The 19,368-nt window shown below is 44.2% G+C and overlaps 1 protein-coding gene across 1 annotated transcript in view; it reads right to left on the bottom strand.

Moving 5' to 3' along the window:
* The window catches only part of LOC123016518 (sodium- and chloride-dependent GABA transporter 1-like), a 65,744-nt gene extending 47,016 nt beyond the window's left edge, over nucleotides 1–18,728 (bottom strand). Inside the window, exons 1-8 of the mRNA XM_044416986.1 lie at nucleotides 18,578–18,728; nucleotides 15,117–15,248; nucleotides 12,622–12,722; nucleotides 10,463–10,572; nucleotides 9,118–9,250; nucleotides 8,104–8,238; nucleotides 5,555–5,658; nucleotides 2,527–2,651 (exon numbers count right to left, since the gene is read on the bottom strand). Of these exons, the coding sequence (XP_044272921.1) occupies nucleotides 2,527–2,651; nucleotides 5,555–5,658; nucleotides 8,104–8,238; nucleotides 9,118–9,250; nucleotides 10,463–10,572; nucleotides 12,622–12,722; nucleotides 15,117–15,126 (718 nt within the window). The 5' untranslated portion in view covers nucleotides 15,127–15,248; nucleotides 18,578–18,728. The remainder of the gene's footprint in view (nucleotides 1–2,526; nucleotides 2,652–5,554; nucleotides 5,659–8,103; nucleotides 8,239–9,117; nucleotides 9,251–10,462; nucleotides 10,573–12,621; nucleotides 12,723–15,116; nucleotides 15,249–18,577) is intronic.
* Nucleotides 18,729–19,368: the final 640 nt, after the last annotated feature.

The raw sequence follows: 19,368 nt of genomic DNA, 5'->3' as shown, positions 1-19,368 counted from the left end.
TCACATGGACTGCTTCAGTGACTCCTTCCAGCCACCTCATTCCCTGCCTTCTCCTTCTTCTTTTGCCATCTATTGTTCCCAGCATTAGGCTCTTCTCCAGAAAGTCCTTCCTTCTCATTAGGTGGCCAAAGAATTTGAGTTTCATCTTCAGTATCTGGCCTTCTAAAGAGCACTCAGGGTGGATCACCTCTAGGACTGACTGGTTTGATCGCCTTGCAGTCCAAGGGACTCACAGGAGTCTTCTCCAGCACCACAATTCAAAGGCCTCAAACCTTTTGCGCTCAGCCTTCCTTATGGTCCAACTTTCACAGCCATACATTGCACCTGGGAAAACCATAGCCTTGAGTATACGCACTTTTCAGCAGGGTGATGTCTCTGCTTTTTAGTATGCTAACTAGATTTGCCATAGCTTTCCTCCCAAAGAGCAAGTGTCTTTTAATTTCTTGGCTGCAGTCCCTGCCTGCAATGATCTTGGAGTCCAGGAAAACAAAATCTGTCCTCCATTTCTTCCCATCCATTTGCCAGGAAGTGAGAGGACCGGATGCCATGATCTTAGTTTTCTTAATGTTGAGTTTCAAGCCAACTTTTGCACTCTCCTCCTTCACCTGCATCAAGAGGCTCTTTAGTTCCTCTTCACTTTCTGCCATGAGAGTGGTATCATCTGCATATCTGAGGTTGTTGATATTTCTCCCAGCAATCTTAATTCCAACTGGTGATTCATCTAGCCCCGCCTTTCTCATGATGTGCTCTGCATATAAGTTAAATAGGCAGGGCGACAGTATACAGCCTTGCCGAACTCCTTTCTCAATTTTGAACCAATCAGTGGTTCCATGTCCAGTTTTCACTGTTGCTTCTTGACCCACATACAGGTTTCTCAAGAGACAAATAAGATGGTCTGATACTCCTATCTCTTTAAGAACTTGCCACAATTTGTTGTGATCCACACAATCAAAGGCTTTAGCATAGTCAATGAAGCAGAAGTAGATGTTTTTCTGGAACTCCCTAAAGTTACTACTAGGCTATTTTTAATGCTGGAACCCCCTCATAATAATAATTCTAAGGTAATTAAAGGCCTGGCAAAAGAGTGTATTTTGGTCTGCCTGACCAAGGGCCAAAATAGAAATTACTTTAAATGTGAATCTAACAAACCTGTGTGTGTTTGTTTGTTTAAATCTAGAGTGGATCAGATCCCTAATGCGGGAGCTAAGGGAGTATTTAAGATCCAAATTGGACCACCCAGGACTACTCTAGCTTAAAAGGCAGAGCTGCCAGACTACATCTGAAGAATTGTTTGTTTTGACCAAAACACTCAGTGAGGACAGAGCCAACCTGACTACTCTTGGGAGGGTGTTCCAAAACTCGGGATCTTCCATAAAAAGAATCCTGTTTTGGATACTTGGATTCAACTTGGATACTTGGACTTTAATTCCCTAGGTTGTAGGGGGGACATATGTCCTCTTAGGGTGACACATCCTCTGTGTGAATTTCAAGTCCAGTTTAAAGATAGATTACCATAAGAACAGTGAGCACCTGGTAGCAGGTGGAAAAGGCACATACCCAGATTACATAGTCAATAATAAGTTGAGATAGATTGTATTTCTTTTAAATTATAGTTATTTTCTGAACTTAGATGTATCCGCGTCAGTTATCATATGCACGTTCTGTACCAATTATTATCCTCTTCTTTTGGTAGTTCATAAATGGCTACCTACTTGGTGGGAGGTTCAATAAGCCCACTACAGAAAGCAAAAATTTAGGCTCATATTTGGAAAGATGAGAATCAATCTTTTATAGAAATTCCTCTCCTTAACCTTTTGATTGCAGCCTACAGTGTCTCAATAATCTAGGAAGGAATGTCCAATTAACAGTGCAATGCTATGCAGACTGGCCCAAATGATTCAGATAGGGCTTACTCCCACGTAAGCACATATAAGATTACAACTCAAGGTGATTGAAATGGAAAAAAGGATATGCTGACTACAGAGGAAGAAGAAACAGACCTATGGTGTCACTCTCCGTGCTGGATGAGTGCAACCTTTTGCAATATACACATAACTGACATTTATTTCATTGATCACATCTTTCACTTTTGGAAACAAATCCTTGCATGGACTGAATTTTGGAGCTCCGCCAAGATCATTGCCCACCTAGTAGAATACGATAGAGTAATACATTTTTTAAAAAATGATATAATTAATACAAATTAAACAGTGCCTCCATCCCTTCAGAGCACACGGCCTGCTTTTGCCTTTCAACCATAAACCTTTATGGCTGGGGAGGTGATTCCAATCCCAGTGGGGCTCCTTACCCATTGCAGCTTTTGTTCTGAGCTGTATAGGAGTTATCCGTGGTGCTGAGTGCTGGTGAAGCTATTTGAGGGATTGCATGCAGCACCATGGGTAGCTGTTATAAAGCTCAAATGGAAAGCAGCAGCCCACTGGCTGAGGAGGCACCACGGTGGCCATATGTAGGACTTTGGTGATCCATGCCTGAAGTAGGCGCAACTGCCCGCTCAGCAGACTGTACCTGAGGATGCCAGCTCAGCTATCGATTTCTTGGTGATGCGAGCCATGAAGCCAACGATGGAGAAAATAACAAATCCCGCAAAAATGCTTGTTGTGGAATTTATGCCACAAACGATGATGGAGTCTCTGGAAAAGAAATGTTTCTTTCAATCAGTTGATCAATCATGCCTATCCTGATTTTCAGTCTCCAAGGCAGCTTCCAAAGTAAAACACAAAAATGGAATGGCTTGGAGCCAGACTCATCTCGAGCCTTTCCACCTGTGCAAGGCAGTTCCACTGGGCTTCCCTGCTTTCTCCATCCCATGCAGCTGGCCCAAAACATCTCATGCCGTTCCCCAAAACAAACAAATGCATTGACCCACATAATGATACCACGCCAGTGGTGAATTCATTGGCTATTGGTGTAATGGTAAATTCCAAGTGTAGATGATCAATCTGACAGCCCTTCAACCACACCTCAGAGGAAAGTCCTAGAATTGCTGGAGGCAACAGATCAGTTTTAGTATTTCAGACTTGTGGTGCCACTAATAAGAAGTCCACACTGGCTGGCATCCACCAATCAAATATCCTGAAAGTTACCTGCCCCAGGACTTTGGGGCCAGGTGAAATATAGATATGATGTTCATCATCATCACCACCCTTTTTTCCTCTTGTAAGGAACACAGAGTGGCTTGCATGATCCTCCTCTTCTCCATTTCATCCTCATAACCACCTTGTGAAGTAGTTGAGGACTGAAAAGAATCCATGACTGCTCCAAGGCCACCCCATGAACTTAATGGTGAGTGGAGACCAGAGCCACATTCCTTGAAAGCCAGTCCAGTCGTCTAACTACTCTACCACACCAGCTCCTGAATGGATAGAAATATATGTGGCACGGCACATTTTGAAAGTTCTGAAATATTAAAATTGCATGATGGCTGGTTGCTAAAAATACAGTCAAATGCATCTTAATCTCGATCCACTGTGAATTTTGAGATAAGAAAGTATGTCAGTGACAGAACGGAACAAAAGAACATGGCTGAGCTTGCACAGAGGAAAAGAAGTGAGTTAGGGAAATGAAAGCAAAGGTAAGCTTCAAGTGTTCATCCACCAGCTTGGTTGACAAAACACATTGTTTCTCCGTGGTTGGATGGGGTCTCTTGAATTCAGCTTCAGGTTGATAAGCAAGGCTCTGGTTTCCATTTAATGGACTGAGAACAGGAAAGGGTTTAAGAGGTTTCCCCTGTGAATGTTTAAGGCTTCTTCAACCATCTCCTGAAATTTTCTAGTTTCCTTATCTTTAATAAGGAAAGGGTATCAAAATCCACTTCTGATTATCAGCAACCTTGAGAAAGACCCTTTATAATAGAAAGATTGTGCCGAGAAAAATGTAGAGAGTTTGGGTATGAGTGATCAGCACCTCAGAGAAAATATTGTCAAAATTGGATGTGAGATGAATTGTGGAAATTTTAAAATCCCGACTGCAGGCAATTTCTCGTGTGATGAGCAAATGCTGTACCCCTAATGAATTTGTGCAATCCATTGCAAAATCGAGACAGAACAAACCTGGCACTGGCAAAATGAGAACCTGAGTGAATTTGTGCTTCACCAATTCACCAGTCCCTAGTGGGGTGAAGTGGCTGAGAGTCCTGGACTGGGAATCTGGCTTCTAGTCTCCATTTAGCTATGAGACTCATTGGATGACTTTGGGCCAGGCACAGGCTCTTAGCCAAACCTACCTCACAGGGTTGCTTCTGTGAAGAAAAAATAAATAAGAGGTGAACCTTGTACACCTCCTTGGATCCCTTTCAAGAGGAAGAAAGGTGGAATGAAAATGCAATGTAATTATAATGTAATAATGAATGACCCCGGCCCTGTATGGAATAGATGATTTTTTAAAAAGGAAAGCAACTTCTTGTTTTCTTTCATGTTTTAGAATAGAACTATTTTTCATAATCTGTATTCTAAATCTCTAGTCTTCAACTGTTTGGTTTGGACCTTCTGTTGGGTCACAGCCCGGCCTGTCAGTTGCAACAGCATTTACATCATACAAATGGAGAGTAAAATAGTAAGAAGTGGTTCTCCAAGGACTTGTTTAGGCCAAAGGTAGCCCTGTGTCTGAAAAGGCTGAAGGCTAAATGGCTCCCAGATTTGAATCTCCTGTGCTAGTTTATGCACATGCTGTTGTGATATTAGTAAACAGTTATTTTGGATTTTTAGGGGAAAATGAAAAAAAATCCTAAACACTTCTATAAGAAACTGTGGGATATTCCATTGCCTGGCAGGCTAAAAGAAAACTAACAGATGTCTGGGGTAGTTTGAATTCCAACAGGTTATGTCTGAGATTGCAAGACTAGGGAAGTTGTAAAAGCCCTACTTGGCCTTTGGGACAATCCATTTAAAAACCAAGCAGGTACCCTTCTAAGGCTGGGCTGCAATGCCAAGTGTAGCTGCACTGAACACTGTAAAAAGATGCTCCCAAGTAAAGATGCACAGGACGTGGCTGCACCTGTAACCGGCTGAGCCATGATGACGAAGACCCCAGTTCAGAGCTCAGCTCCACTGTAAGCTGAGGAAGCAACTCTCGCTCTGCCTCAGCACATCCATTTGCGCTGCGGGAATAAAATAATGGGCTGCATTCACTGCTCATTCAACTGAAGTCCCATCCATTTGACTGGGTCTACTCTAAGTATTCTCCATGCTGGGAACAGATGCCTATTGGGTTTGGAAAGTGCAAATGGGTGAGCATTTTGTTGCCATTCATGTTTTAATCAGAATTTATCCAAATTGGCAAAATCCTTCATACTCAAGAAAGAAAGAACTTGAAATTTAAAAAAAAAATCAAATGCGGGGGGAAACTAACACCATGATTGCAATTGCAATAACATAAAATATGTGAAGTGCTATGCATTCTAGAAACAGCTTTCCACAACTCCCAGCATCCTCAAAGAGCATAGCTATGGGCAGCCTCCAGTAACTGGAGGACACCATGTCGACAAAGCCTCGCTAAAAGTACCAATACTACTACTATTTCTACTACTACTACAGACCTATAGACGTTATTCTGAAACCTGTTGTAGCTTCCCAAGGCAATTAGCGACCCCAGCCCAAGGCCATAGGAAAAGAAGATCTGTGTGGCTGCATCCATCCAGACCTGCAAAGGAAGAAGATGGATCACAATTCCATCAGCTGATCATTGTCTCCAGCTCAGAGACTTCCCCATGCTTAGTAACTGCCACTCCCAGTTTAGAGGATGCACGTTAGCAATTCTGTGAGTGCCAGATCCTCCTATCTGATCTACTACCAATACGCCATTACATCCCCTAAGCCAGATTTCCACACCCCAGTGCCCTCCAGACATTTGCAGCAACGCCCACCTTCTCCAGCAAACATGGCGAACGAACATGGGTGATGAGAGTCATGACCCTAAATATCTGAAGGGCACCAAATTGGGATGGTTGCCCTGAGTTTGCCCTGAGGAGATGGTGGGCAGTGCTGATGTTACCCTCCATTCTTTCAAACTTGGCCCACTGTGAGTACCATCCTGTTTTCCCAGCTATGGGACAGTGGAACGTCAGTGTAGGGTAGTGGTTAAAGAGTTGGACTCAGACTCAGGGGATCCAGGTTCTAGTCCTCGCTTGGTCATGAAGCCCACTGGGTGACTTTGGGCGTCACTGTCTCTCAGCCTAACCCACATCACATGGTTGTTGCGTGTTGGAGAAGGAGAAGGTGAGAAATTGAGAAGGTGAGAACATGGAGAAAATGAGAAACTACTTTGGATTCCTTGCAGGATGAGAAATGGTGGGGTATAAATATAATTTAATAATAATAGTAATAATAATAAAAATAATAATAAAAATAGCTGGGACATATCGGCAGGTATAACAGCACACCGGAAAGGTGGCAGCAGGTGTTAGATCTTGCATAAACATTCCAAAACAGATTAAAGAAAAGCAAACAAGTAATATTTATTAAGAATACAGCATGCAAGGCAGTTGACTTATTACATGTGTAAGGCAGAACACTTTGGAACTGTGCAGCACACAATCCAAACAAAGCTTTTATAGTTTACCTCATCCTCTGATTTGTTCTCCCTCCATTCATACGTCATCCAAGGACAACCCTTTCAAGATGCAGCTCAAACACTCATCCTTGGCCTGGTTCCTTCCTGTTCCCTCTTATCTAGGACCAGTTCCCCTACAGCTACATACACACAACTTTTCTCTTTAACCCTGTATTTGTAAGAACAATGGAGGCATCATTTTCTTCAACACAGGCCAATTAGAAGAGCCCCTGGATCTCAAGCCCAACATTGGGCACGTGTATCAAGCTGATAAACAGGCGGAAGGAAAGTTGCTTGGCAGGGCACGGAGAAGCACTTCATTCAGGGGCAGTTGCCTGGACTGGTGGCAGGTGGCCAATCATCTGGGAGACACCTGCCTGGCGCTCTGAGACCCTCTCATCTTCCAGGTTGGGAGGGCTGAGGGATGCTTTGCAAGCATGCCAGCTGCAGCTTCCCTCCTTTAACTGGCAGCCCTCAGAGTCAGTAAATGCTTCCCATTCAAGTTCTGCAGCACCTGATAGTGAGGTGATAGCAATGAGAGCCAGAAAAACTGTGTGGTGTCCCCGCCACCCCCATCCCACTTGCTATGTGATAGACCGCAAGAACTGCTTACGCCTTCCCCCAGGATCTGCCAAGATAGATAATGCAGACAATTCAGATAATTGCCTGCCAAAGGAAAGTCCAACTCCCAAGTGAACTGTTTTGAAGAAAAATCTGCCCATTTTGCTGCTGTGTTGCCCAGTTTCAGCGGCAATCTGCCATTCCCCTGCATCATTGCCTTGGGTCTATTATTCAACCTTTGCTTCATGCTAGCACAATAATCATTACTGCTTGTGCCAGGCCAACATTGAATCCTATTCCTTGAGAGTAAAATATATCCGTCAGAGAAACCAAGGCTGAAAGATTAATTCACCCAGGGACAGGGCTTTTAGCACCTTGCTTAACATCTGGGTTTGAATCCACATCTATTTGATCATATTAATATATGAATTAGGGTTCCCACTTCTTCTTTCTTATATGCTTCTCATTTCTAAGAGTTCTATGGCAGGCAGGTCTCTGTATGCTGGGAATGGCTATCCCTATCAAACCTGGCCAATATGGATGGATGAAGCTTTTGGTTTCAGACTGGTTTTGTATCAGAATTTTCAAAATTCACAACATGTTCAAGAAGGAAAGAACTTGAGATTTTAAAAATCCAGTGCAGGAGGCCCTGTAACGGATGGATTTCTCTCTATCGCTAAATGTGTGGTCTTTTTAAGCACAGCATACTGTGGAAAAGTGGCACACAGATCAACTTGACTAACTCTGTGGTGATGGTGATGTGAATCTGTTGTCATGCAGAAACCATGCCAGGGACTTCCACTACACAGTGTAAGAACCATCCTTGAACCACACAGCGTGGCTTTTAGGAAATGATAGTTCAGAAATAAGGATCCAAATAATTCAGCTCTGATTTCCACTTCGGGTTTCAGGACCTGCTGGGACAATTGGTGTTCACAGCTCAGTCACAGGGGGCGTTTGGGTAGGGATACAAACCTCAGACTGAGAGAGCTTGCTGAAATCTGGCGTAATATAAAAAAGGATTCCATCTCTGGCTCCTGGCAAGGTGACTCCACGGAAGAAGAGAATACATAGCATGAAGTAAGGGTACGTAGCTGAGAAGTACACAACCTGCATGCGAGAAAGAGAGGGAGGGAGGGAGGGAGGGAGGGAGGGAGGGAGGGAGATTTTGCATGCGGTTGAGAAATGTAAAACTGGGTTTGCCTCAGAATTCTCTTCTATGAATTATTTGTATATTCATTATTTGATAGTATTATTATTATTATATTACTACTACTACTATTATTAAGACTTCTTTCCCACTCATTAGCCATAAGGTATAATGAATATTCCCTGGCTTTGTTCTGCTTTTGTGGTCAACATTTGGTTGGAGCAGTAGTTTGTATTTGATAGTATAAGGAAGCAGATTAATAGAGATGCGTTTAGCCAGAACAGGCAGATCTCAAACTGCTGGGGCAAATTTTGTTTGAGAAATGTGAATGCTGAAATTTGAGCTTATATGTCACCACCAAAATCTGGCTTAACATTTGTTGGCTTTCAAGATGTGAAACTACAAGTGAGATTTTTTAAAAGTAACACAGCAAGGTGCTATTTGGCTTACAACAAGCAACAAATGTCTTGGTTCTACGGTGCCTGGAGCCGAAAACCCCAAAGCCCTTACCAGTTTCTAAAGTTGCATCAAGAAGCATTTTATAGCTTTGAAAAGGGCAAATTGCGTTTTAAAACAGTTTGCTCTGCTTCGCGTGGTGGTGGTGTGTGGGATTGTTCAGCAAAAAGCATTCATGACTTTTGCTATTATGAAAACTTGGCGGGGGGATGGATAAAAACTGTATACCACCCACAGAAATTTTGTCTTGGAATAGAGCAACTCTAATTATAGGCATTTGGGGGGGTGGTGGGGGGTGGAATGGAATCGGAGGATGTTTTAAAGTAAAGGAATGAGTGCAGCAATCAAAAGTAGCATTGGAGCACATGGTTCACACGAAGTACCTTTCCAGTCCACTCGACGCCTTTCCAGATGGAGAAATAGACCAAAACCCAGGCTAATGCAAGCGTGCCGGCCAAAGGCCAGCGGACATTACCTGGCTCCCCCAGGCCTCCAGAGATTTGATGCATATTTCTCCTGCAAAGGGAGAGAAATCAGAACAATGGGGATCTATGGCAGCTGGATAATTAGAATCTCTGGTAGAAGAAGGGGAGAGAGAAATACACCTGGAGTCAGGAAGGGGGGCCACTTATCCATCACCAAAAGAAAGCAAATGCCTCACTCAGAAAGATGAAAGAGGTATAGATTTGCATAAGCTTTGCAGAGATACATACACACACAAAGAGGAATAAAAGTACTATGGGTTGGATCCAGGATCTGTCCCTCACGAGGACTAGTGACTTATTTTGAGCAGCAAGGCTTCTCTTGCTGCAGATCCCTCTGCCTGATTTGGGGATACCCACTCCCATCCAGACATCGCAGCTCATCCCACTCAATATGGCTCCTGTCTCTGTGCAGCAGCTTGAGCGGCCCCAAGGAAGTCCGCTTCTGCCAGTGCACTTTTCTCCACGAATCTGCCCCCAGACTGAAAGAAAAGACACTCCCTCCCCACATGATCTGGGGACATGCCTGCCTGCCACCCAGTCTGCTGCCGTCCAGGTGTTATGGTGCCCAGGTGTTACGGAGTGGCTTCCGGTCCCCTGCTATCGCTCCTCGGGGTCCTTTATCTTTGACTGGGGCCAGACTGGGAATCCCTTGAAACAGAGGGAAACTTCAGCGCTGGCACTGTCTTCTGACAGCCCTTTGAGCAGTAGGCGCAAGCAGGACGATGATCCCTCCGCACCAAGCCTCCCCACAGCTGTAAGAGACCGTGAGCAAAACAGCTGCTCAGCTCCTGGTTCATTGCAGCACCACCTGACTGCCACGGCCAGGTAAAACCGCCAGAGAGAAAGGGAGTGCAAAGGGGAGGACAGGAGGGTGGGTCCCTCCAAGGGTCCAAGGACAGCAGCAGATCAGACATCAGCCCCCATGGCCCCTATTGGGGTGCACAGGCCTCAACAAAAGTCCCACTAAGCCAGGTGCTGTTGACACCAAAAAGCCACATGGGGGGGCAGGACAAGGAAGAGGAGGAGGAGGAGAAGGGAGGAAGATGAAAATACACCCACCAAATTATGACCACATGTATGGCTCTCTCATCTCCTGTGTCACCATGAGTACATGGATGCTGCATCAAAGCCTTTCCCTACGGAAGGCCGTGAGAGGATCCACTTCCCACCCATCCCACCCAAACCCCTGTGCTGATGAGCTGGCCCCAAAGGTGGCAAAACCTGACTTGGCCTGGAGACGTACTCCCAGAACTCGGTCACAGCGCTGGTCAGGTTGGATGTGTCATTCCGGGAGTAGTTGGAAAAGCACCTGTCCGTGTTCCAGGTATTTCCACAGTTCTCCCAGGGCAGGTCCTGTGGTGAAGATGGGGACAAGAAGGAATGGAAAAGAAAGATCACCCTCACTTGTTGAACGTCAGGCTTTCACACAGAATCCGCACAGGAGGCCTGCTACAGGCATCTCACTGGCAACTCTCTTCTCACACTCCTGCCATTCCAAAAAAACTGTTAAGCCATAAAAAGCCAAAAACTTTACACTGCAAAATCCTGCACAAACCTTCTCAGACATAAGGCCCCTTGAGTTTAACCTGGCTTACTCCCAGGGAAGTGGGTCTAGGCTAAGACTGAGCCTCAGATGGGAAATAATACTCATTTATCTGCAGCACAAGCCTGCAAAGGAAGAGAAACCCTCTTCTTGTGAAGAAGGATTGAGTACAGCTTGAAGCTCTGGGCCTCTGTTAGGTTTCATCCTAAAAGAGAACAGTTTGCATTTCGCACATGAGGAGGTGTCTGTCTGTCTTTCGGTGGAAGTCAAAGAATATCTCAAAAATGTTACAAAATCTCAGCAAAGCCGCACGCTTTGGCAAGGTGTGGTCATGGCAGCAGGACAGCTGTTTCTTCTCTCTTGGCTTAACATCTCTGCAGGTGCTTTTTACCCCATGGAGTGGTTTTCTTTCATAAAGACGTAGCCTCTTGCATAAGGGAGAAACCATTTGGGGGAAGTGGCAATTTTGAGCAGGAAATGGTAAGAGTTACACAGAACGCACGTCCACAGAGCACACTCCCTAGACCAGTCCTCTGCCCAATCCTGCAACGTCCTGTGCTTCTTTTGGTAGGAAGTGTGTTTTGGGAGCATCCATGTAACTGGACATCAGCATCTGTCGTGCTGAGCATGCGGGGCTGGAATTCAGGTGGTCCGGATTCCGGCCCCACTCAGCCATGAAGCTTGCTGGGTGACTTTGAGCCAGTCATTGACTCTCAAACTAACCTATCCCACAAGGGTGTTGTGAGAATAAAATGGAGAGGATTATGTAAGCTACCTTGGGTTATTTGGAGGAAAAAAGTAGATACAAATGTAAGAAATAAATTCATAAGAGTCACACATGGTTTTAGCCTCAGGTAACAGGCATACAAATAGGTTGGAAAGAATGGCACCACTTTCTGTGATGGTCCCTGGTGCCACAGAAGCGACGGTCATCTCTGTCCTGCCTATTTCCCTAGGCAGTTCCTGGGGCCAGGCTTGCATTGCAGAGTCTTCTTTCTGGCAAAATGCGGCAGGTTCTTCAAAGACAGCCTGCTCTCTTCTCTCAAACGAGAATGCTCCCAGCTACATCCACAAAGGTGCTCAAGAGAAGACAGGCAGACGGAGAGACAGACTCAGCGTGATGTGGGAAGTTCTTCTGTGAGAGCCTCTCTTGTATTCATTGCAAAAATTGAGGTTAACAGAGGGCAAAGTCCTGATCTAAATTTCCATGCGGGAATCTTCCCAAGCCACCAGAGTGAAATCCAGCCAAATGGCTTGGCGGTTGTTGTTTTTAATGACAGTAACAGAAGCTGCAGGTGTCTGGCGTAACTCGAGGGACTATTGACATATGGTTTAGAAAGAGCTAAACAAGGCATACATTTTGGCAGCAGGCTTCGCTGATGTTTGAAGATGCAGTCAAAGGAGATTAAAAGCCAACGTGGACGGGAGCTAGACAGCCAGCTGTGGAATCCCACAGGAATGATACGCACAAGTGCATTTTGGATCTATTGATGGCTTAGAGAGTTATAAACAGCAGCCTTGAAGCTCATAAGAATGGCCTGGATGTAAACAAATGTAGTCTTTCAGACAGAGAGGCCAGCTGGAGTCCAAAACTTGGACTCTTTTCTCCCCAGCCAGTTCAGGAAAGAATTCACTGGAAGGCAAGTAGGTTAATGAGAACATTGCCTCCATTAAAAAAAAATGGCAGAGAGCAAGGAAGGCGACAAAGCCTAGGCTACATATTTGGTGCATTATCAGTGCAAAGACTGAGCCAACAGTTTCATCAATGGGTACAGCTCATGGCAACTGATGGCCTCCAGGCAGCCATACTGTCCCACCCCACCCAGTCCCACCCCTAAGAAAGGACAGTAGAAACTCACTGCGGTGAAAGAGTTGAAGAGGTAATAGAGTGCCCAGGCAATGATGACAATGTAGTAGATGTTCAGCCAGAAGGAGAGCACCACTGCGGCCAGGCCCACTCCTAAGAGACAAGAGACATCACGCCTTGAAAGGTGTCATAAGAAGAGCTGTGCTGGACCAGGCCTAACGCTAATCTAGTCTGGTGTTCATGGCACAGAGGAGCCCACCAGCTGCCCATGACCCCTGAGCAAAAACAGGACCCCTGAGCAAAAACAGGGGTCCTGCTGTTGCTTTCTGGTGCACAGGCACATTGCCTCTGATCCTGCAGTCATTGTTCAAAGCCTAATCAGCTTTGGCTACGGGCAGTACTGAAATGAAATGAAGAAGAATTCTTCATGAATCTCTCTAGACCACTTTCAAAACCTTTCAAGCTGGTAGCCAGCATTTCATTTCATGGTAGCAAAATCAGGGGGGTTTCCTTCTGAGTAGACCTGTTTAGGGACTACTAGAAAAGTTTTCCCTTTGGAAGTCAAATGTGTTAAACTTCACCAGTAGCTTTCTACTGAACTTTCTGGATTTTATTCATCATAAAATCACTTGGCATTTTGGAGATGACAGAGATCCTCCCTACTACTAAATTACATTAGTAAATTGCATCATGCCAAAGCTGACAAAGTTCAGCTGAAAGTCTGTGCTGGTGAAGAAAGTAATGGTGGGAGTGACCTGAAGACCAGCTTTGCACTGGCGAATAGTATCAGCTTGGAGTTTACTGTCAAGATGGCAAGTCAAAAGGAGAGGAGTTGCAAGTCACAACCAGAGGAGTTTGAAGAGCGGGGATTCTCTAGTCTCTTTATGAGATCATTTATGGCATTTTCAGAAGAATCTCATGTAACTAAATTCCCCCTTGGGCACTGAAATTATGTGCTCCAATGAACTTCCGTGGTGGCCAGGAGGGGTGGAGGGCAGAGCGCACTGGGCGGACAGGCAAATCTCCAACAAGCGCAAACACTTGCAGGCATTTGCATTTCTGTTTTAATCCGATTTTTTGTACAGAATTACCAATTATAACCAAGCTCTTTCAGAACATAGGAGAAAAGGGGATTAAATACCGAATCTGGCAAGTTAATACCGAGAACTACTGCCAAAACATTTAGGTGAGCTTGTGAGCTAGGTTCCTCACCTCACAAGAATTAATTTTAAAAGTAATAAAATTCTGGATCTGGTTTGTAGATGTCCGTCTGTTGGTCCATCCCAACTGTGGAATTTTGGGTTGTTTCTAGACTGCTCCCGGCCCAATTTCCAGCAGGGACAAAATGGCCAAGTACACTCTGAAACACCTGGCCTTCCACAAAGGTGAAAATCTTGTCTCCAAAGCAATGGTCAAGGTAAAGAAAAGGGCTGGCACAGGATACATTTCTATATTAAGACCAAGTCCTGCTCTTTCTGCACAACCTTTTTCAAAATCCAGTGAGGAGCTGTGGCCATCAGAGCCTTCCTTCTAAGGTCTGACGTTCACGGGGCTGTTGGGAGCCCGCCCATGCCTGTGCTGACTTCTATGGCACTCCATCCATGAAAGGGTTGGCGTTGGGGTGTTGCAAGATTCCTTTCCCTCTTTCTTTCTGGTTATCTAACACAAACAATCCTTTGAAGTGCAATTCTTTGATCTGATCTGAACAGATTACAAAACAGTATAAACTCTAGATAGCCTCTTCCAAAACTGAGCGAGACCCATCTGCCCATGTAAAGTCTTGAATTCAAACTGGAAATTTCCCCTTTGTTCCTCCCTTCAGTAAAGCTCCTGGCTCTACCCTCAGTGTGGCTCTCGTTGCTTGAGGGAAAGGCAGTGGAAATGCCGGAGATATCTAACTGGGCAGCTCGTTTCTCCCATTGCATCCTGACTGGGTCAAGGACTAGGTCTGGCATCTGCTGCCCTCCCATCCTGAAAACTCTTCTCCCCCTTCCAAAGAAAGCCGATCCTCACATTCTGCCTGAGAAACTTCTCTAGATGACCTTGAAACATCAAAGTCCTCACATCCCTCTTGTTCCTCCACTTCCTCTTCAGAATCAGATGAATCTATCTGAACAGCCTGTTATGAGTGAGAGACGGGCTCACTCTCTACAAAGGGTTAGGCTAGGGTTGGGCTTGGTGACCTCTTTCAGCCCATGGCCAAGCACCATTTCAGAAAAGCTCTTGGGGACAGCATTTCCATGGTAGGTGAAGCCAGAGGCAAAGAGGATGGAGTCAAAAGCAAATAGGGTGGAGACAAAATAGCATATTTTAGCTTAAAGTCCTTCCTGCCAATAAATAAGCCATAGAAGAGGCTGCTCAACATTTTAGAACAGTGGGAAAACAGACACAAGCAAGGAAGTTACCAAACTTCCTGGCAACATGGGGAAGTGAGATGGCCATTTGTGAAACCCTGGAGGTTCATATTGTGAACCCAGGTCAGCTAGGTGTAGCCCCCAGCCCCGAGATTTGACATGATTTTGCATGTACTGTATGAACTCACAGGACCTTTAAACATGGGTGCTAGTTTCCAGACCCCGAGGCCACCAACAGAGGTGTACTGTCCAAGCGCTGTCTCCAGCAGGAAAAGTGGAATCCCAGCAAATATCAGTGTCAGGAAATATGGAATCAGGAAGGCACCTGGGTAGAGGGAAGGAAACATTTCACTCCATTTGCTTCTTCTGGTTTGTATCTGTCAAGGCTAAGGATGCGAGAAAAAAGTGTACTTTGCACAAATTACACACAATCTGGAATTATGTTCTACAGCATACTTTTTAGAATTTTGCTTATGAATTAAAAATATGCAAAATGCATACAGTATATTAGGGAGAAGTGCACAGAAACACACCTTTAGGAGAAATTGTCTGCAAAAAGTAGGGACGTGTGGACACAAACATTAACATATTTTAACTGTTAATATTATTGGATTTTATCTGGCCAGGGTGGCTTATTTTATACTGTATTTTTGTATTTTTAATTTAATGTTTATATTTTTGATTTATATTATAATTATTTTAACTTAGTGTTGTAAGCTGCCCCGAAGCTTCGGCGAATGGGGCGGCATAAAAATGTTTTAATAAATAAATAAATATATGATGAGAAATGCACACAATAATCCTTAATCAAGACCTACGTGAAATGCATAAAGACAGATTTTCCCAGTGTTTAAAGTCCATTGTTAATCAGTTATTAGTTATGCAGATCACGGATGCAAAAGGTAACATATATTCATTATTTAACTTTTATTGTGTGATTTACAAGTTCTTTAAAATTGTTCTTAGTCATTTCCACATTAAAATTATTACTACATATACACTGAGTGTTCTCTTTGCAATCAGCTGGAACTGGAATTAAAATTGCTGTTCAGTACAGCAGTTTATATAGCACTATTCCATCTGGCAATGCCCAGCCTCATACCACAGATCCTTCTATAATTATTACTCAGAAGACAAAGTCATTCAATAGAGGTAACATGCAATGTTAATTAAAAGTTTTCTGCATTTGTCCCATTTATTGCGTCCTGTTAAGTGTGGTAGTGGGGTTACTCATGAATACTCTGCTAATTGCCCCTTGAATTGCCAAACACAACTCATACACCAGAGCTGACAACTCTAAGCTAAATAAAATAGGCATTTAACAGAATATTGATTGGCTAGGCCTTTCCTTGGGAAGACTAGTCATATATTTTAGAGCTTTCTTTTCCATGTCTGTAACCCCCTTAGAAATATTTTCCAGTAAGAAAGAAGGAGACTTTGAAATGGCTTCAATCAGCAGCTTCACGCCTTAACAGGACAGCTAGTGATTGCTGAACTGTTCCTTTTGGGGCAGCAGTGAGCTGGGGATTCTAATTGGAACTGATGTGGGAACAGAGGGGTAGCAATATAATTAAAAGCAGTCAGCAACCCAGAGAAAGACAAATGAAAAGCAACAGAGCCTAGATCTGAGGAGGTGGGCTCTCCCCCTGCAAGGGTAGCACCAGAGTCTTGCTTGACTTTTTCCATTAGGGTGGTCAGACTGCAGCCTGAAAACCTTTTCTGGCTCCCTTTAAGTCTGCATGCCAGGCTTATTTAGAGTTGCTATAAAAGAAGTCCAGACCACTAATGAATGTGTCATCATTTTAGGTGCAATATTAGGAATTGTCACAAAGAATGCTTAAATCAGCATGGATGTATGTTTTACATATATGTAAACCAAACATATACATGAGGGGTCTTTCGATATTGAACTTTGGGAGCTTAGGAAAAGCTGATTCCCTCAAAGATGGAGTGTCAAAGGCAGCAACAAGGACCTCCAAGGGAAGGAAGAAAGTGCTCATTATCTTCTTTCTTCCCGTGATGTTTGTCACCTAGAAGCCATTTTTCAACATCCATGAGAAATCTTGGGGTGGGGGGATCTTGTTTCATTTTAATTGCTAAACCCTGAAAAGAAGGCTAAAATGGACAACCCAAATCCACTGAGAGGGAAGCCCTTTTCCATCCAAGAGGGGTTCTTCACACTTTCTGTTTGGAAGTACAAGCCTCCACTTTTCTCCTCTCTGTCTCCCCTTCTGTTTCAGAGAAGAACTTGACAGATCTCCTGATTGCTTAGCAAGTCAGCAAATACAGAGAGGTGACCTTCTATTTTCCTTCTAAGTAGCCTCTTTTCCAATTATCCTCTTCCTTCCCTTTTCCTTAATATCGGAATGCATTCTAGACTCTAAAACCCCTTGGTGATGGAGCTCTGCACCTGGTTTCAGTGTTGACGGTCATGCTTGTGACCTTCAGCCTTCTCACTGTTAAGGTGTGGTTCCAGCTCCCCAGAAGGATGTATAATTCGAATTCCCCTGATGTGCTATTTTAAATTCTTCTTTAATAGAACAAAAGGTTGCTTTCAAGGACCTTGTTGCTCTCTTTGACTCTCTTAGCCTTTGGGATGTGTAAGTACTCAAAGTTCAGCACAGAAAGATCCTTCATATATGTGCTTGGTTTACATGTATATAACATACACATCCATGTAAATTAAAGCATGCTTTGTAATAGAATACTAGGAATAAGTAGGCACTGACTGTGTCCCTTTCTGAAGCACTGTCTTGAGTCCTTTGTTATAGAAGGGGTATAAATGTTTTAAATTGATTAATTAATTAAACCATTGATGCTCATAATCTACTAAGCCAGTCCTCCCCAAGCTGGTGCCCCCTAGAGGCCTAGGACTGCAAATCTCATTGTGATAGAAAGTTGTACTCCAACACATCTGGAGCACACCAGGTTGGAAAAAGCTCTTTTAACTTTACAACTTCTAGTGGAGAGCCAATCAAACTAGATGCTGGTTTTGGTAGTATGATCTCACTGGAGAGATTATAACATGCACATACTGAATGCCCAGTTTTCATCTTCTGGCCTTGCCAGACCATCTGAAGGACCATAAATTGCTCCCTGCTGCTTTGGTGAATTCAAAGCACTACAAAAACATTGTGAAAGTAAGTCTTGCAACAACCCTATAAGGTACATCAATCAATTTTACTGTCTCCATGTTGCTGTAAGCTGCATGTTAGATTCCTTGAGAAGCCATTGGAAACCTTTCAATAATGACAATTGGATTTCTATATTTTTTCCAATCCTGCTTTTAGTGATTTTGGTATTTCATGTTTTAAAAGTTTTAAGGCTTCCAACTCTTGGGGCTTTTAACTTACTTCTTCATTTGCTTCTTTTGCATTTTTGCTTTGAGTATAGCTCTTATACAGGAAGGCAGCAACAACTGCAATTCAGTGCATACCCGTTCCTTGTTTGCCCCTGAGCCCAGCAGGGCTTCCCTCTTAGTTGACAGGGCTACTTGTTGCAGTAAATTGCCCTGGAAAACTTCATAGGTATTCAATGTTCGAGACATGCCAAGTAAGTTGGCAATGTACAAACAGGTTTCCAACCACAGCCTACACCTCTTCATGTGTTCTGGTGATATTATCTAAATCCAAACCTTCAGCCAGTTAATCTCACCTCCTCCATTCTTGCCACAGAGATAAGGAAAGCGCCAGACATTGCCCAAACCAATGGCATATCCCACGCAGGAGAGCAGGAAGTCAAATTTGCCTTTCCAAGAGCCTCTGTCAGGGATCTCCTTCTTCTTCTCCTCCTTCTCCTTCTCAACCTCTTCATTCTCTGATGCTGCTGGCTCAAACTCCTCAAGGGCAGCTTCCTTCACTTCAGAAGGGGAATTGAGATCCACAGATGTGTTGTCAATCTTTCCCATTGCTCCTTATAGTGACCTCATGGAGGAAGGGAAATTATGTCCTCAGAAGATTGGGATTGATCAGAAGACTGGACAAGTCCACACTGGTACATGAAAATCATATGAGAAGTTATAATTGGCAGCCAATCAACAGTAGACAGAACAGAATGCTGAACTAGGTGAGCTTTGGCCTGATCCTACACAGCTCTTAGTTTGATACGGTTGTACTTATGGGTCATCCCCAAGGCAACTTAATTCCTGCAGGCTGTGGTATAATACGGATGTTAAGGAAATGGGCAGTGATGCGATCAAGTTCTTTATTAGTCAAGTCTCGAGTCTTTACCTTCAAGTTCAAGTCACGAGTCATTGCAAGGAAGCTGGAGTTCAGTCTCAGGTGTCTTCCCAAGCCTCCCCCTTCCCCTGCCCGTGATCCTGCTCCCACTGCCTCCCTTGTGCCACAACAAGAGCTGAAGCCTTTCCTTCCCCCTGTCACAGTCCCCTCCTCCCTGCCTCCTGGAACCTCCCTCCCTCCCTCCAGCCACCTCCACTGGGTTGGAGC

Source organism: Varanus komodoensis, unplaced genomic scaffold (assembly GCF_004798865.1).
Source record: "Varanus komodoensis strain SLA01 unplaced genomic scaffold, ASM479886v1 scaffold85, whole genome shotgun sequence".
NCBI classification, from domain to species: Eukaryota; Metazoa; Chordata; class Lepidosauria; order Squamata; family Varanidae; genus Varanus; species Varanus komodoensis.
The sequence above is the reverse complement of the archived record's forward strand: the minus strand, read 5'-3'. Positions and strand labels throughout refer to the sequence as shown.